This window comes from Lissotriton vulgaris, chromosome 7 (genome assembly GCF_964263255.1).
Source record: "Lissotriton vulgaris chromosome 7, aLisVul1.2, whole genome shotgun sequence".
In the NCBI taxonomy this organism is placed as follows: domain Eukaryota; kingdom Metazoa; phylum Chordata; class Amphibia; order Caudata; family Salamandridae; genus Lissotriton; species Lissotriton vulgaris.
Genome location: NC_141695.1, coordinates 633,223,225 through 633,241,140, shown reverse-complemented (window position 1 = coordinate 633,241,140; position 17,916 = coordinate 633,223,225). Strand labels below are relative to the sequence as shown.

The window sequence follows — 17,916 nt, the reverse complement described above, 5'->3', positions numbered from 1 at the left end:
ATAGACTTTTGGAGTGGGTAAAAGGATAAAATATCCGCCATAACTGATTAGGACGAAAATCCTATGTATTCGTTTTTGGTTTGTTCAACGTTGAAGGATACAGTGTTCCAAAATATTGTGCACCTTATCTTTCTTTCCTTGAAACTTGCTCTGCAACTTTCATTAAACAATGTCGAATAACGGCGACAACAACGCAACAGGCGGAGCTGCAGCAGATGCAGCCCTACTAGGTCTTGACGTTACAGGTTTTAATGAAGCAGACGCGGATGCAATCATCATCCCAGAAAATTTAAGGAAAACCATCACTATAAAACTTATAACAAATGGCCTATCATCAAGAGGTGGTAGGGTAATTTTTGCCATAGAGGCAGATGAATATCGACAGACAGAGGTATTCTATTCATGGATTATCTTCCCTGAAGCAAATCCAGTAACATATGTGTTTCACTTCTACAAAGAAGAGGACCATCCAACGGAATACATTCCTTTCAAGGATATTGAAATTCCAATAACATACCAAGAGCATGCGCTCTGGTTTAAAGGCATCCTACAACATCAAAATCACATTACCAGGCTCGGTCCACTAGGAAGACCAGGAGCAACATGGCAGGTTGCCGATTGTCAAGGAAGATGAAAGCAGACTCCGCGATTCAAGACGTTCGGATGTATGCAGTATAATGAACGGCGCTATAAACTCAACTAAAGAAAAGATATACTCTCCAATACCGCTTCAGGAATAATAGACACTGCAATTGTCGAGACCTCGAAGATTCAATTTTTACGCTACCTGTGCCGCACCACTGAGGGCATTATCAATCACTAAAAGCCAATTCGATTTACTTGAGAACAGAAAATTACCTTTCAACAGATTGGAGTAATCGCACCCTGTCTTGTAGTGCAAACTGGTGTCATGTATCCTGTCCTAATACTTCTTACCTGGTAGGAAAGGAGTACCAAAGAAATAGAAACCTTGTTTTTTATCGTCCCCTGATATCCTTGAATCACAAGAGAAAAAAAGGTCCTGAGGAAGGTGGTTTACCCACCGAAACGCGCGTCGACCGATCATGTGCAGGGGTCTCGAATCCATCCTGAGACCCTAGTATTGACATCGTTTGATCTTGTCAATTAACACTCAGTTTTGCCCCCCTTTTTTCCTTTTTGGTAGTGTGGGTTGATTGTGGTATGTATGTGTGTATGCTAGTGAATTGAGTAGAGTGCTTGGTATCAGGTGGTTTTCTTAAAAATCAATTGTATATTATAATTTTGTATAGATTTTCAATAATTGGTGTGTTAAAAATTGTATTGGTTCTTAAAAACAAAAAAATATTCACTTGAGAAATGTATTTATGATGAATTATGCTTTTTCTACAAAAAAGAGAAATAAAGAACTGTATTAAATGAAAATAAAAACTATGATGAAGTAAACACTGTCATATAATTCTGTCACCTTGTTTAAATAATTCTATGTATAGTGCTAAGTGAAATTCATGACCATTGAAGGAACAACCTTTCTAGAACGAGGTATTAACCAGCTATACACCACATCCTGCCATTGAAGAAATGGCAGATGCAGAACTATTAGTTCAACTAAAACAACTAATCAAAATACACAGACAATTGGTTCAATATGTCATGCTGACTTGAACAGTCCAACCTCCTATAAGGATTCCACAACACACCCCTTACCAGGGAAACACAAATAAAATTACATCACAGACTATACAATCAGTCATTGGTAAATTACCCGCAAAACGAGAACAAATTCCATTCTGGATAGCTCAATAAATTACTCAAATCGAGGCAGTATTTCCTGATACTACCCCTCATGAGAAACACAGAATTCTGACAATCTGTTTACCAATGGGGATCGCACCACACCTGGAGTACTGCGACACTTGGGGAACAGTCTTTGCTGCAATCTATACTAAAACACATGGTGTCCCGTCTATGGCGGTAATACCAGACGTCCTGAAACAGATTAAAAGAATACGGGGCAGAGCCTGCTTTAAATCTAGGTATGAAATTACTGAAGGATTTCAAACAGGTCTCAACAATAATATTAGCTAATATTAAAGGTGAGGCAGCATCCGTGGCGATCCGCCAAAAGCTAAGAGAATTTGATGTAACTGAGCAACCATGCGAACTGGCCAGAATAATTGAAAAATCCTATGAAGAACTAGGTACAGACAGTTTGGGTGGTAAACCAGTGAAACCCCAACTGACTGAAAGTCCTGAAAAGGTCTTTATTAAAAACACTCTTACTCTTCCTAAAAAGAAGTGGGAGAACACTAAACAAACTTCTAAAGAGAAGCGTTTTCATTCCAGGGGTAGGTCTCCTCAAAAGGAGCCCCCTGAAAGGAGGTATAACCTCAGGAATAGAGATAATATGAGAAAACCTGATAGATATCAAGATACTGATACACGTTCCTCTCGTACCTTTCAGACTTCCTCACAGAAATCGGAAAGAAGAGGACGTCAGAACACAAGGAAGAACGCATGAAGTCCAAAGACGATCAACACGTTCCAAAAAATAAGAAAACTCAATTCACCAAAAAGAAGGTAGCAGGTCTAAAAATCAGATATGCCGAGGATCTTGAGGACACAACTCAAGAACGGGGAGTGGGCTCAGACAATGTTGGACAGCACAGCAGAAGTAACCGTAGCTCGCAAGATCTTGAAGGGTCATCTGGAGACAGTGGACTTGAATGAGTACATCCAAGTTGAAACTGCAGATACCAAGGTTAGTGTACCCCATAAGTTATATGAAGTAACACTCCGGATGGAGGGCGACATAACTAGAGAATTAAGAGCACTCTTTTGGGAAAAGCTCTCTAAGGGTTATGACATTCTTCTAGCTGAAAAAGACTGGCCACCTGAATTTGTCAGGGAGAGCCCAGATGGCGAAGACATCATTATGCCAGCCTTCTCCAATCATATTCCAATTCATAAAAAATACACCTATGCTAGAAAATGGGCAGTAGCCCAGGCTCCTGCATTATACAAAAATCATGTAGGATGGGATGAGGATTCTCCTCCCCATAAAATCCAATTGAAAACTTAACCAACTGCACAAAGGCAGTATCCAGTTAAACAAGAAGCTAAAAAACAGGTCAAGGAGATATTAGATCAACTTGAATACCAAGTGGTGATTGAAACATGCACCTCGTCCATGAACAATCCTTTGTTTCCTGTCTCCAAACCAGACAATACATATCGTCTAGTTTTGGATTACAGACATTGAAACTCCTGTTGCAAACCTTTTGCAGTACTAAATGCACACAGTGCAGCACTAATGAATAACATTGTGCATAAAAAATATAAAACCACATTAGATATTTCTAATGGTTTCTTCTGTCAAAACATTGCACCAGAAAGTAGGTATTTGACCGCTTTCTCAATTATGGGGATACAGCGTCACTTCTGTCGTCTCCCCACAGGGATTCAAGAATAGTCCAGGGTTGTTTTCAGCCAGAGTAACAGAGTTACTACAACCGTATGATGATGAGGCATTATCTTATGTCGATGACATCTATCTAACAGACGATGACTTGGACAGGCACTTGAACAGAGTGAATACCATTATACTAGGTTTCGCCTCTAAAGGGTATAAATTCAACTTTAAAAAATCTCGAATTGCCCACCTCAATGTCCTTTTTATAGGATACGAGTTATCAAGTAAAGGCAGAGCCTGGCAGCCAACTTTCTAGAAAAATGTGCACTGCTCCAACCTCCAAAAACGCTGAAAAACTTACAGTCAATTCTAGGTTTCCTAAATTACTGAAGAACATACATTCTAAATTACGCAGAAAGGGTTAAACCCCTCTACGAATTAAGGAGAAAAAGTATCATCAACTTATAAATCACACTTGTACACACAAGCTGAAATAAATTCACTTCTACAGAAAAATGTTTGACAGCGGTTCAAACTGCAGTAGCAAAAGAAAGAGCTCTCGCACAGGGTAAGCACATAATGGTTGTTACTCCTGTACCTGCCTTAGAGGCAGTGACAAAAGCGAGCATTCCAAATGCAAAGGCTTTAAATCCAAGATGTATACAATGGGTTAATTCTCTTGCTGCAACAGACTTTGAATACGTTTTTGACCCCTATTTGAAAACACAAGAATTTCTACAATACGAACGAGAATGTCCGATGCCTCTAAAACAGTACGAATGTATAACTTATACAGATGGATCAGCACAGCCCGTAATTGGGGGTAAACAAGCTTATAGTGCTGCGTGCGCGATCGTTAAAGGTCGCAGGCGCGATGATAAATTCCGACCTATTGTCACAAAAACTCAATCTCTAGGAGATTATACAGCTCAGCGAGCTGAACTAAGAGCATTCAAGATGGCGCTTGAAAATACTGATCGCGAATTCCCCACACTCATAGTGTGCGATTCCTATTACTGCGTTCAATCTTACAATGAATACTAGCAGAACTGGATTCAAAACGGTTTCAAAGATATAAAAAGGTGGCACAATCAAACATAAGTTGTTTTGGGAACAAGTAGTTCAGTTACAAAAAAGAACTACAAAAAACTCATGTGATCCATACACTGAGTCATCAACGTGATGGAGTTCACGTTGCAGGGAATTCAGTGGCTGATGAAGCCGCGAAGGCAGCTGTGCAAACAGCTTCCGTAGCTGCAATCACTTGTTCAAAAACGAAAATAGATGGCGAAATAATGCTAGCTGTCAATGCCACAAGCTAAGGCAGAGGTGCAGAGTTACCTCAAAACTGTCCACTCAAATACTCATACATAATTGATGCAAACTCCATTCCTTTTGCTCGAATCCCTGGAGTGGGGGAATAGAGTAATTCCAAACAGGAAACATAGAGTAGCTTTGATACACGAAGCACATTTTGGAGAGGGTCTAATACATCAGGGGACCTCTAAATCTATACTAGAATTAGAGGAAACGTACTGGTGGCCAGGGATTAATGGTCACATTCACACATTTGCAATTAATTGCCATGACTGCAACAGAGATCAAAACAGAGAACGTCGCTAGATACAGGACTACAGTGTAGACAGCCCAGTACAGACACCGTTGTTAGACAGCATTAGAATATCTACACGCAGACGCACCTATGGACTAATGCGGTCCTACATCTATAAGAACAGATTCATTTGGATGTGGCCTCAGTGCTCGGCTGACGCTCGAACTGTTATAAAAGATTTGGGAGTCTTTATCGGTACATACGCAATCGGCATGCTACATTCTGACCAGGGTCCTGCGTTTAGCTCAAAGGCTTACAAGGAGGCCCTGGCCAATCTAGGCATTGCGTTGCACTATTCTAGTCCATTCCATCCTGAGGGAAATTCGGTTATGGAAAGAAAAAACCAGGACATAAAGCAATCTATAACAGCAAGGGTATTAGGCTCGAGTGACGGGTGTGTCAAACATCTAATAAGTATCCAATGTAGTCTTAACAATCTGCCAAGAAGTTCTCTAGAAGGAATCACTCCATATGAAATCCTTTTTGGAACTAGAATGATTGTCCAGGACCTTGATCATCACACTTCATTGGTAGAACAGAAACCTTTTAATATCAAAGAACGTTTGGTTGTTTTGCAGGACTTGAATGAAACAAGGAAAATTCAAAGCAACACATTGCAGAAGCCAACGACCACTGAAGGGAAACCAACCGTCCCAGCAAGGTCTGCCTGGATTCCAAAGATTGGGGAACTAGTCAGAGAAAAGATCATGGACAAGAAGGAATTTGGGCCTTCTTACAGACAACTAGTACCTGTCTTAGCAATCCACGGATCAAGAACTGTTATTGCCACCCCTTGCTGGAAGAAAGGAGAACAGGTTTGTATCCATCGACCTGGTAAAACCACATCATGTGGCCGATAATAAGTAGTAGGCCAAGTGGACTTCTAAGATGTAGCAGACGACCGAATCTGGCTACTATCCAAGAGGTTTAAACTGAGAGACTCATCACCTTTGAAGAATCTGCAGTGCGAAAAGAAGGACTATGCAACAAAGTCATTGAACTTGTGCCTCTTGAAACCCAAATAACAGTTCGTCAAGAAACACCTGTCTACAATGAAATAGATTCTGATTATACGAATATGACTGGTGATCAAGTAGTTCCAGCGATTTCAACTAATCTTGATGCAATCCCTACAATTGACAGAACTGCCTATGGCTATTTCATTAACTTTGATACGTTTTCCGATGATCCCAGGGAGGCTAAAACGATGCCAGCTAAAAGAACTTTTAAAGAACAAGCAACAGAACCTTTTCATCAACTGGAAAAGACGGATGTATGACGTTACAACGCATACATTCACAACGCATACCATTACAACAAAACTTTTACAGCGCAGGATCCATTACAACGCATGCCATTACAACGCAGCTGCTATTACAACGCATGCCATTACGTAAGTATGGGTAAGTATTTTTTTTTTATTAATGGGAATGTAATAGTAGATTAAGTGTTGGATAGTGTAGGGGTTAAAATTACTATTCTAACTCCAGGGGGGTGTAATAGTAGGGTAAGTGTTGGATAGTGTAGGGGTTAAAATTACTATTCTAACTCCAGCTAGAACACACCCATATATTAGGTGATATGCTGTTAATTACCATTAAGAAGTCAAAGACTGACCAGGAAGCCCGTGGTGAGGGGCTAGTACTTCATCGGGCACGAACAAATCCAAGCTGCCCTGTGATGCATGTGGAGGCTTTCCTCCACCAGAGGGTAGGTGCTGTCAGGGGAACGCTGTTAATGCATGCAGATGGTACCCCACTTACCAAGTTCCAATTCAAAAGGGCGTTGGCTTTGACAATTGACAGGACAGGTCTGAACCCAAAAGACTTTGGGACCCATTCGTTCCGAATAGGGGCTGCCACAGAGGCAACTTCTAGGGGGTTACACAATAGCAGCGTGAAGAGAATTGGGAGATGGTCTTCTGATTGTTCCAAGCGTTATGTGCAGCTGCACATGTTGTGAGGGTTTTTTAGTGTAAAGGAGTTAGGCCCTTGAAGTGTGGGAATGGCTGGACCTTATATATACGTTTCTTTAGAAAATGCCACCCCACTTCTTTTTGTTAGCTCTTAATTGTAAGCAACACATCAATCTAAGTTAGATATGTTAGGTATATTTATTTTTACCTTTTCTTTCAATTCTCTTTTTCTGAAAAAATCTTCGATTCTATGTCAGAGAGACAACACAACAAATATAACACATATGTACATCAACTTATACACAACATTTACCAAAAAAAGAACATCATTACATCAAAGTACATAAACTATACACAACATGGCATATATATCTATTTTGGACTGTTCCAAAAGGCAAGTCTCAATTCCTCGCCTTATAAACCATCAGTGATTTTAAAATGTAAAGAACAGTAGTAGACAAAGTCACAATCAAAAGGAGATATCACGAAACATTAATTCTATGAGTCAGTAGTTATTAGTATTTCTAAGTTTTTTATCTCCTCTCTGCCGACGCGTTTCGAACTCCATACAGCAGTTATGGGTTCTCCTCAGGGCCTTGTCACTTCTATCTGCATGTGTGTAAGGAAAAAAGAACACTGTTTCAGTGTCGATTCCCATAGCCTCATATTATCACTCCGCTTATGTTATCCTACGTTTAAAGTCCATGTTACCTTTACTGTAGCTGTAGTTATCCTATGTCTGGTTCTGGGTCTTTTGAGCTGCAGTCTAAAGGATATTAAGAAATCCCATTAGAGCCAAACTCAATTCTAGCCCTACGGTCACTTTAGCAAAAACACTGCAAGACATACCTTATATTGTCTTTTAGGTCCGTGTATGGGCGTCTCCCTATGGCACGGTAATACTTCTCACCTAGGGGCAATGCAAAGTTGGTTTACTACTAGTGGGCTCATGTCATTTCTCAAACGTGTTAGACCGCTTATTGCCACCATCATACCTTGTTCGGTTCACCGCGGGCTTTGGGAGCGTCTCACTCCATGATCAACTTGTCTGCGGGCAATTTTGCATCTGTGGTACTGCGCAAACACAAGTCCTATCCCACCGCTCTGCCACCAAATGTTGGAAATGGGGGTTGCCCAAGTCTCAAAGGGGGTAGCATGGCATCAAGCGGGCAGGCCAAACTTCGAGGACATGTGAAGCATTCACGCAGTACCCACAGTCAACACACCAGGCACACTACAAAAGAGGCAGGACACCAATTTGAGTTGGAAAATTAAGCAGTTTAGTATCTCCAACCTGCAAGGCAAAAATGCATTAACAGTGTCATCATAACACGGCGCCAACTGGCACCAGCCAAGTACTTCAAAGGGGGATTATTTACAGGGGATAAAAAGGGTTGAGACCAAAGTCCATGCTGTAATAAAAGTGGTTGGTTAAATGAACATTAGACCTGGGGCCAATCTGGCGGGGCCAACTCAGGCTCTCATCCTCGGGGGGTTGCTGTAATTTCAAAATCCCGCATTAACATACATACATTGCAGGCGTAATACGCCAATCCCCACCCCTGTAAGGGAATATCAACAGGTTATCACAGTATGCAATAAACAGGAACACCTGGAATAAATCCGCGAGGCTTGCTCATTAACATGGGGCATGAACAGGGGCCTGGAATAACTCGTCAGGCCAGCTTAGGCACACCTGCACTAAAGGGGCACGAAAGCACACCAACACCCATCATGTATAAATCTCCAGTATACCTGGACCTTATAAACCTTAGTGTAGGCATAACATTAGCATATTCTCTTTAGCAGGGTAAACAGCCTACAACTCAAACTAGGCACGGACGCGCACCACACCTTGACAGGTAACATGAAGACGCTGCGTTACCCTAGGGCAACCAGTATCCTCATTAGGATTAAACATGGCAATTAACCATTGCAGGACCCAGGGATAACCAAGCCACTAACAACCAGGCTAAATTACCCAGCCCTTCCCTCTGCAGGGCCTAACACCTAGCTAGGGGTTAACTTGTCCCTGTACCAATCCCGGGGGGGCCTCAGTAATGTCCCGGCCCAGTCTAGAGGCTTAAAAAGGGGATCAATAGGGCCAATGAAGCTCAGTACAGTTTCCAGGGGCTAGCCCAAGTCCTGTGGCGAGCACCGACCCTGTGCCCCGACCTCCACACAGGTAAATCCAAGCCCCACTCACCAGGCTCTCCTCGATGGCTCCTGCGGGGCTCAATAGGTCCTGCGGGGCGTCCTCTGCAGGGGGGGGGGGGGTCACCAGGCACCGACAATGTGCCTCGAGTCGCAGGACTCCTTTCCAGAGGAGGGGGCAGGCACCGGCAATGTGCCTCGAGGCCTCTCCTCTCTGTGGCAACACTCGGGCCCCTCCTCCTCTCGGGGGCCTGGGGGGCCACTATATTCGCCTCACCCGGGCCTCCTTTCCTCACAGGGGCCCGGGGTTTTGATCCACCCTCAGGGAGGCCTCAGGGGACACACGCAGTGTCTCAACACACGTGGGGGGAAGCCTGCCTGGCTTTCCTCTCACCTCGCACGGCTCCCTTCTCCGGTTGCCTCTAGTCGGGAGGCGGGGCTGGCACCGACAGTGTGCCCCGGCCCCGCCTTCTTCACCGGCCCCTCGCGTGGGGCTCAGACCGGCGGGGTGGCCTCCCGCTCCGGTCGCTTCTCTCCCCGGGGCTCCCCCTTCGTCCACGGGGGCCCCACACCAGCGCTTCACCCGGGTCCCCCTCCTTCCTCACGGGGACCCGGGGCTCCGATTCCGCCTCTTCTGGCCTTGCCGGCCGTCAACCAATCCCTGCGCGGCCTCACAGGTCACGGCCGCGCAGGCCAATCCGTGCGCGGCGGGGGCGGGCCGATGACGCGGCCTGGCTCCCCCGTCACGTGATGCGGGAGTCGGCGGCCTCAGGGCCGAGCGCGGCCCTTCCTTCACTTCGGCGGCCCTCTCCTGGTACCGGGGGCCGCCGCAACGACACCCACGACAGTGGGGGGTCCCCACGACAGCGCCGGGCCGCGGCGGTGATATCGGCAGCACAAGGGGTAGGCTCCCTTTTTAATTAATTATTTATATGCAGACAGCGCGCTGACACGAGGGTAGGCTCCTCAGCGCTGTTTCTCCTCACAGTTCCCTCAGTGCCCGGGCTGCGATAAAGGGGTAGGCTCCCTTCTTAATTAATTAATCACATAGCAGATAGCGCGCTGACACGAGGGTAGGCTCCTCCAGCGTGATTCTCCTCAGGAGAATGGCGCTATGCACAGCGCACTGCTCCTCTCCCTGCCCATACTACTTCCAGGGCCAGCAGCATTCCAGGGACAGTTTAAGAGTCACACTTCCTCGAGGGCACGCTCCTCCCCGTCCAGCGTTTCCACAGGGGCCACAGCTTCCCTGGGGGCATCAACTTCCCCAGAATAGCGCCTTCCAGGCAGTACCTTACAAGGGGGCAACAGTTCCTCTAGCGCTTCCAACTTATGGCGCTTCCCAGGCAGGACAGGGCAGCCACAGTCTTGGAATTTACAGCGCTTAGGTCGGCAAACCAGGGCTTCCAAGTAGGCTCTTCACGGAGGGGGGCGAACAACTCCACAGCCAGCCCCAGGGGCACACTCCTCACCTCCTGGGGGGTTCAAGCCCACAGCATTCCTCCTCTTCTGGGCACCTTTTTCCCTCAGCGCTGGCGTAGTTCAAGGTCCCACGGCGTAAGGGACCTATGAAGGGTCCTCCCTTGTCAGGGGCCCATGGGGACAGCAGCGGGGGGTTTATAGGGGTGCAGGGCCCAGCTCACAGGCCCATGTGGCGGTAGCACCTCACAGCAGGTCCCCCTCCCTTCCTTGTCCCAGCGCTGACTGACTCTCTGGTGACACTTCCCCCTATTTATACCCTCCTCCCAGGCAGTGCCAGGACCTTCTAGAATGTTGGCACATCTAGCCTAAACTGGTTCTAGGGGAGGGGGTGAGCACCCTGGGTGCCAGGCTTTCCCTCCAAAAGCTAGGGGTTGCTGGGTAATATTAACTAGACCGCTGACCTATGTCAGTCCAGTGGCAAAACCCATGGCCATGGCATCCATTTTAAAAGCAATACATTTCAGTCAGGTGCAGTTTTAAAATGGGGGTTTTTACAAGTGCTCACATTATGTCAGGTAATTACATTTTTCAAAAGGGGTCTCACACCACTCATGGCCTATACAGGTTTAATCCCATGGGGGAGACAATCCAGATAAGGGGGTCAAAAGCGAAAAATTTTGGGGGAAAAAGGCCAAGTCCAACAGGGCTCATGTCATTTCTCAAACGTGTTAGACCGCTTATTGCCACCATCATACCTTGTTCGGTTCACCGCGGGCTTTGGGAGCGTCTCACTCCATGATCAACTTGTCTGCGGGCAATCTTGTTAAAGCCGGTCCTCCGGACTCTCGTTATGTGCGCCGCGTGATTGCTTCCGTATTATTCTCCGGTTCATACACTGTTTAAAAGACAGACCGGAGCGCGTTTTAGATCCCCATTAAGTGTACCAGTCTCTACGTGCACAACTCAACCCCTCTCAAGGCTCTCCTCACCTTTGTGCAGCTTGCTGTCGCTAAACCTTCGTTCACTATGGAGGGCGGCGGCCAGGTTGCCTGGTTACTTAAGACGGTCACATGACCGTTGGACTTCTGGGATTTGTAGTTTATATGGCATTGGAGTCGCGTAAAGACGCGACTATCTGTAGTCTAGCCCTACACGTTCCGGGAACAACGATGTTCCGCATGGCCTCACTGTTTCTGTGCCCTTCAATCAGGGGGGATTACCAGACCCCCGTGGAGCCCCACACAATTCTTCCATTACAATCTAGACACCTCAGACAGAGTGTTTAGTCCATTTTGCGTGCTGTTAAATTTCAGAATCAGGTATGCCTTTTTTCTAAGGAGTGTGTCATCAATGTCAATCGGACCTTTGCTTCCTGATGGTACTATTGTGCATAGCACAGTCCATTTGAAGTCCATCTCAAGTTCCTCTAACAAATTCCAGTTCTTCAGGACCATTTGCCGTACTCTATGTGTATCGGGTCCAAAAGTGGTGCAACTAGGTTTTGCAAGGAGATGAAGAATTGAGGGTACCCCAAAAAACTGTTAAGTCATTCTAAGAAGAGGGAACATTATACCCCTCGTCAGTGCTTACTTGAAAGAAAGGTGAAACAAGACCTGGACAGGTTGGTATGTGTGACCACTTTTGGACCCGATACACAGAGTACGGCAAATGGTCCTGAAGAACTGGCATTTGTTAGAGGAACTTGAATGTTCATTCCCGCGGCCGCTATTCGCCTATAAGAAAAATAAGAGCATTGGCCAATGTGTAATCAGAGCGGATGTACTAACCCCCAAGCCAAAAAGTGATCTACTCTCGAGATGGGGCCTGAAACCAATCGAAGGGCACCACAAGTGTGGAAACTGCATATCGTGCGAGTCCACAATAGAAGGGTCAGAATTTGAGCACAGGGGGGTAAAATGTAAAAACAACAGTTTCTCAAACTGCAGGACACGAAATGTAGTCTATGCAGTTGTCTGTGCCTGTCAAAAGATGTATATAGGAAAAACGACACAACAGGTCAACAGCAGGATTACTCAACATAGGTCAAGAATTAAAAAGAAGGTGGTGAGCGCTCCAATGGTCCAACACTTTTTGGATTCAAACCACAGTGAGATGGACTTCAAATGGACTGTGCTATGCACAATAGTACCATCAGGAAGCAAAGGTCCGATTGACATTGAAGACACACTCCTTAGAAAAGAGGCATGCCTGATTCTGAAATTTAACAGCACGCAAAATGGACTAAACACTCTGTCTGAGGTGTCTAGATTGTAATGGAAGAATTGTGTGGGGCTCCACGGGGGTCTGGTAATCCCCCCTGATTGAAGGGCACAGAAACAGTGAGGCCATGCGGAACATCGTTGTTCCCGGAACGTGTAGGGCTAGACTACATATAGTCGCGTCTTTACGCGACTCCAATGCCATATAAACTACAAATCCCAGAAGTCCAACGGTCATGTGACCGTCTTAAGTAACCAGGCAACCTGGCCGCCGCCCTCCATAGTGAACGAAGGTTTAGCGACAGCAAGCTGCACAAAGGTGAGGAGAGCCTTGAGAGGGGTTGAGTTGTGCACGTAGAGACTGGTACACTTAATGGGGATCTAAAATGCGCTCCGGTCTGTCTTTTAAACAGTGTATGAATCGGAGAATAATACGGAAGCAATCACGCGGCGCACATAACGAGAGTCCGGAGGACCGGCTTTAACAAGGTTGCCCGCAGACAAGTTGATCATGGAGTGAGACGCTCCCAAAGCCCGCGGTGAACCGAACAAGGTATGATGGTGGCAATAAGCGGTCTAACACGTTTGAGAAATGACATGAGCCCACTAGTAGTAAACCAACTTTGCATTGCCCCTAGGTGAGAAGTATTACCGTGCCATAGGGAGACGCCCATACACGGACCTAAAAGACAGTATAAGGTATGTCTTGCAGTGTTTTTGCTAAAGTGACCGTAGGGCTAGAATTGAGTTTGGCTCTAATGGGATTTCTTAATATCCTTTAGACTGCAGCTCAAAAGACCCAGAACCAGACATAGGATAACTACAGCTACAGTAAAGGTAACATGGACTTTAAACGTAGGATAACATAAGCGGAGTGATAATATGAGGCTATGGGAATCGACACTGAAACAGTGTTCTTTTTTCCTTACACACATGCAGATAGAAGTGACAAGGCCCTGAGGAGAACCCATAACTGCTGTATGGAGTTCGAAACGCGTCGGCAGAGAGGAGATAAAAAACTTAGAAACACTAATAACTACTGACTCACAGAATTAATGTTTCGTGATATCTCCTTTTTGATTGTGACTTTGTCTACTACTGTTCTTTACATTTTAAAATCACTGATGGTTTATAAGGCGAGGAATTGAGACTTGCCTTTTGGAACAGTCCAAAATAGATATATATGCCATGTTGTGTATAGTGAATGTACTTTGATGTAATGATGTTCTTTTTTTTGATAAATGTTGTGTATAAGTTGATGTACATATGTGTTATATTTGTTGTGTTGTCTCTCTGACATAGAATCGAAGATTTTTTCAGAAAAAGAGAATTGAAAGAAAAGGTAAAAATAAATATACCTAACATATCTAACTAAGATTAATGTGTTGCTTACAATTAAGAGCTAACAAAAAGAAGTGGGGTGGCATTTTCTAAAGAAACATGTTGTGAGGGTGGCAGAACAATTGGACTGATGCCTGTCTTGTTTGTTTGCTTATATTTCAGTTTCTCGAACCTGTCACGCAGGGCAGAAACTGCCACCCGGACACCACCAGCAAAAATCTTCCCCACAGCGGACACAAGCACAGGACAAGGACGCACATGTTGTATGGGTTATTGGTCATTCTTATGTAAAGCGTGTCAAATCTGTTTTTCTGACAGGTAATTACAGATGGAGGGCGGAGCAGGGAGGTTTCAGGGTGTCCTTTCATGGGAGAGGGGGTCTTTGCCTCAGTCAGTTTAGGGTTTTTTAACAGAGCTGCTGAACAGACACACCCCACCATCCACAGTAGTTATCTTGCACCTGGGCAGCAATGATCTGGTAAATCTGGGGAGAAGGGTACTGATGGAGGAGATAATCTTGGTGGTAGGCTGGTTGGCCAAGACATGCCAGGGCTGCACCATAGTTTGGTTCCAGATGAAACCCAGGTTCAGTTGGAGAGGAGGGGAGTCCGTCAAGGCATTGAATCAATTGGTAAAGAGGATCAACAATAAAATAGAGAAGTTATTTAGGTCAACTCAATTGCAAAACATAGCACATGGGGGTGTCAGGAGGGAACAGTGCTTCTTACAAGACGGGGTGCATTTGACTGGGATGGGTAATGACATATTTCTTGAGAACATCATCGCTTGGGTAGGGGGTTTAGGTCAGGGCATGATCTTTCAGTGTAGGAGGATGGGGGGGGGCAGATAGTCGGGCAACTACGCTGGCCTGTGGCGGTAAGGTCATGATTGGTGAGCAGGCAATTTAAGGTCCTTAGGGGCAGCGCCAGTCTTGAATGGGGTCACCCAGGGGGAGGGGCAAGGGGTCTCTCCTAGAACTCCAGGTGCGGTACAACCAGTTGGATCTATGGGAGGGGGGAGTCACGCTTTCTTTAGGTTGGTTAGCCACCCCGTTCGTGCACTATGACATCACTAAACTGCGCAGAGTGCAAGGGCCCCCCTTTGTTAATGGAGTTCGGGGAGCGTACGGGGGTAATCGAGGGGGGAGGGGGGATGGGAGTACCCTCTCGGTAGACAGGCCCTCTGCGCATGCGCACTCATACGTGAGGGCGTGGCAGATCGATAAGGATCTGACACTGGTTAGCAACCTTGCCGTAGGTCCAAATAGGATAAGCAGAAAAGTATGTGTGTGATTATGATTCAAAAGTATTAGCTTCAGATAGGAATACTTTGTATTAGAATTATGTTAATGTTAGCCCTTTGATACCTTTCCACATGAATTGTAATCTAATGTCATTTACGTTTTCTGCATAAATAATTGTGTAAATATTGTTTATTTCAAAAATGCTATTGCTTTTTAATAATTGTGGTGGAAACACAAGGCAGGGGAGGGGGATGGTCGGTAGTCCCTGACCATAGTCTCTGCCGGTCAGCAGCCTCAACTGTATCTTCTGGCACTCACTGAATTAAAAAAACAATAAACAGGAGATGCCTGGTCACAAAAATGTGTGTTCTGAAGTTTAAACCAAACAAGGATCAACAACATGAAATTACACTAGGCTGAAAAACTCCCATCAGCCCACCATTGTGGCAGAATATCATCACGTGGGATACGGATGGTGGATCCAAATCTCGCCCAACCCATCAAATGATGGTGCAGAGATGGATAACCGTGGTGAACCACTAGCCACAGTGTATTTCAAGTGTTGCTGATGATGTGCAGTGCTAAGTGAAAGTGAGTGATAAGAAGGTGAAATATATAAAAATAACTACTAGAACAGAAAATATGTTTAATGGGCACTGTTCTAGTGTCAAGATTAAAAGCACGCCTAATAGTCTGAAAATATGACTATACAGTGGCGCAGTGCAGTGTGGTCGACATGTTTCAGCTGTGTCCAGCTTTCTTCAGGACCGTGGTCTAATAGCAACTGCAAAATAAGTGATAATGTGGAGAATAATAATAGTAACATGCAACATTGAATCAAAATATTCCTACCAGGAACTTGGGTCCCAAATGTAGACTGGTGGAAAATTGATACTTTCCTAAAAGGAAGAAAGAATAGTGCACAGAGTGTGTGATATCACAAGTGTGTCCACAATGATCCTTGAGTGATCCTTGAACAAAGACTGGGTTGTGAGATGTTGAGGTACCCCTTCTCTTTGTTTTTCTAGTACTCACTGAATTACACCATACCTGTACCATGGCTTGAATGTATGAGGCTGCCCTATCACTGACACTCGAACTCTAAGGCTCTCAGCCTTGGGAGCACTCAGTCTGGCAGTATCACAAACAACAACTCTGCTCACTCTTATATGAGGCTACGTATGTCATCTGGTGCCCCCTGCCAGACCATCACACATATTAGTAGATGGTGGTCCGCCCCTATCACATTGCTGACCATGTTATAATGTTGGTAAATCTTGGCATACTGTGACACCTTCTTCTCACAAAACACTGAACCTGGCATGACAGTAATAATTATTCGCATATTTTGGGCAACTAAAGTATGATGTAGCCCAGGCCAGGCATAATGCTGGTCCTGGGTTAATTCTTGCCAAAATCTGGACATCGTGTTTATCCCTTCCAAGGCATAAAGTTGGCACTGTATACCGGTAGTAATTCAGAGCATATTCTGGTTATACATAATGGTGCCTATCCCTGAAATAAAGTTGACCCTGTCATTCATGATAGTATCGATTTTAGGCATGTAGATCTATGCATCAGGGTGGTAATTCTTGGCATATTGTGCGCTTCTGTTTGTATGAGCTACCAATTATAGGCGTGTAAAGCTGTGGGTGGCACGTTGGAACATTCCGCGATGGGCAACAAACAAATGTCCTCTACATCTGTTCTATTCATGGAAGACAAGTTCATATGCACATTACCATCCATCCATACACCCATTCTTAGTTGTCCATCTATCCATCAATGTACTCACTCATTTATGAGTCCACACACTGAAAACACCTGCTTGTACTCCCATGCACTTTTCCATTTATGCATCTATCTATATAATCATTTCTGCACTCACTCGGCTTTCAAGTCTTCCAACCGTTGGCTCATTCTCACGTTCACCAACGTACTAGTCAATACGCGTCAATCAATTAAGAAATATACTTCGAAAAATAAAACCGCTCTACTGACTTTGTCTTGTTTGCTTTACTGCGGAAACGAGTAATTTTAGTCTTGCTTTTCCTTTTTAAAATGTAAACCCACAAGCTTCTATGTACATAGAAAAAACATACAGAGTAATTTATTCATGAGATATTAAAAAACTAGCGTTCATTGCCCGTTAGCCAGAGGAAGGAAACGGGGAAGCCTCACAACTCAGTAAGTTGTTTCATCCCGCTCTTCATCAGTAGTACACATTATAACCCAAACCATATATACCCGGTGGAGTCTTGGTTCTTGAATCCCTTTTGACCGGTCTACTCGCCATGCCTGCTCGCTCGCTCTCTAGGGCTGCTCTCAGCGTCTCCATAGAAACAGCAAACAGTCGCAAGCGAGTCCAAAGCGCAGACTAGAGAGGACGCGCGAGACTCCGGGTGCATTGACAGCGATAAGAGACAAGAATTGTGGCCATTTTGGAACGGGGGATTTATTCATCAGAAGGCGAAGGCGAGCTGCGAGCATCGGTTCCGCAGTTATTTTGCGATGGGATGCGTCGAATCCAGTGCACGTTAAGGTTCACCTAAGGTCATCCACCCTACCATATCTGACAGCATTCATGGCAATAGACTCGATTCAGGCGTCTCCCGCCTG

The 17,916-nt window shown here is 45.1% G+C and overlaps 1 protein-coding gene across 4 annotated transcripts in view; it reads right to left on the bottom strand.

Annotated features, from left to right (window-relative positions):
* Positions 1-17,662, bottom strand: part of MYCBPAP (MYCBP associated protein) — a 1,064,843-nt gene extending 1,047,181 nt beyond the window's left edge. For all 4 annotated transcript variants that reach the window (XM_086930831.1, XM_086930830.1, XM_086930829.1 and 1 more), the window contains exon 1: positions 17,545-17,662. In XM_086930831.1, coding sequence (XP_086786957.1) covers positions 17,545-17,635 — 91 coding nt within the window. In that variant the 5' untranslated portion in view covers positions 17,636-17,662. The remainder of the gene's footprint in view (positions 1-17,544) is intronic.
* Positions 17,663-17,916: the final 254 nt, after the last annotated feature.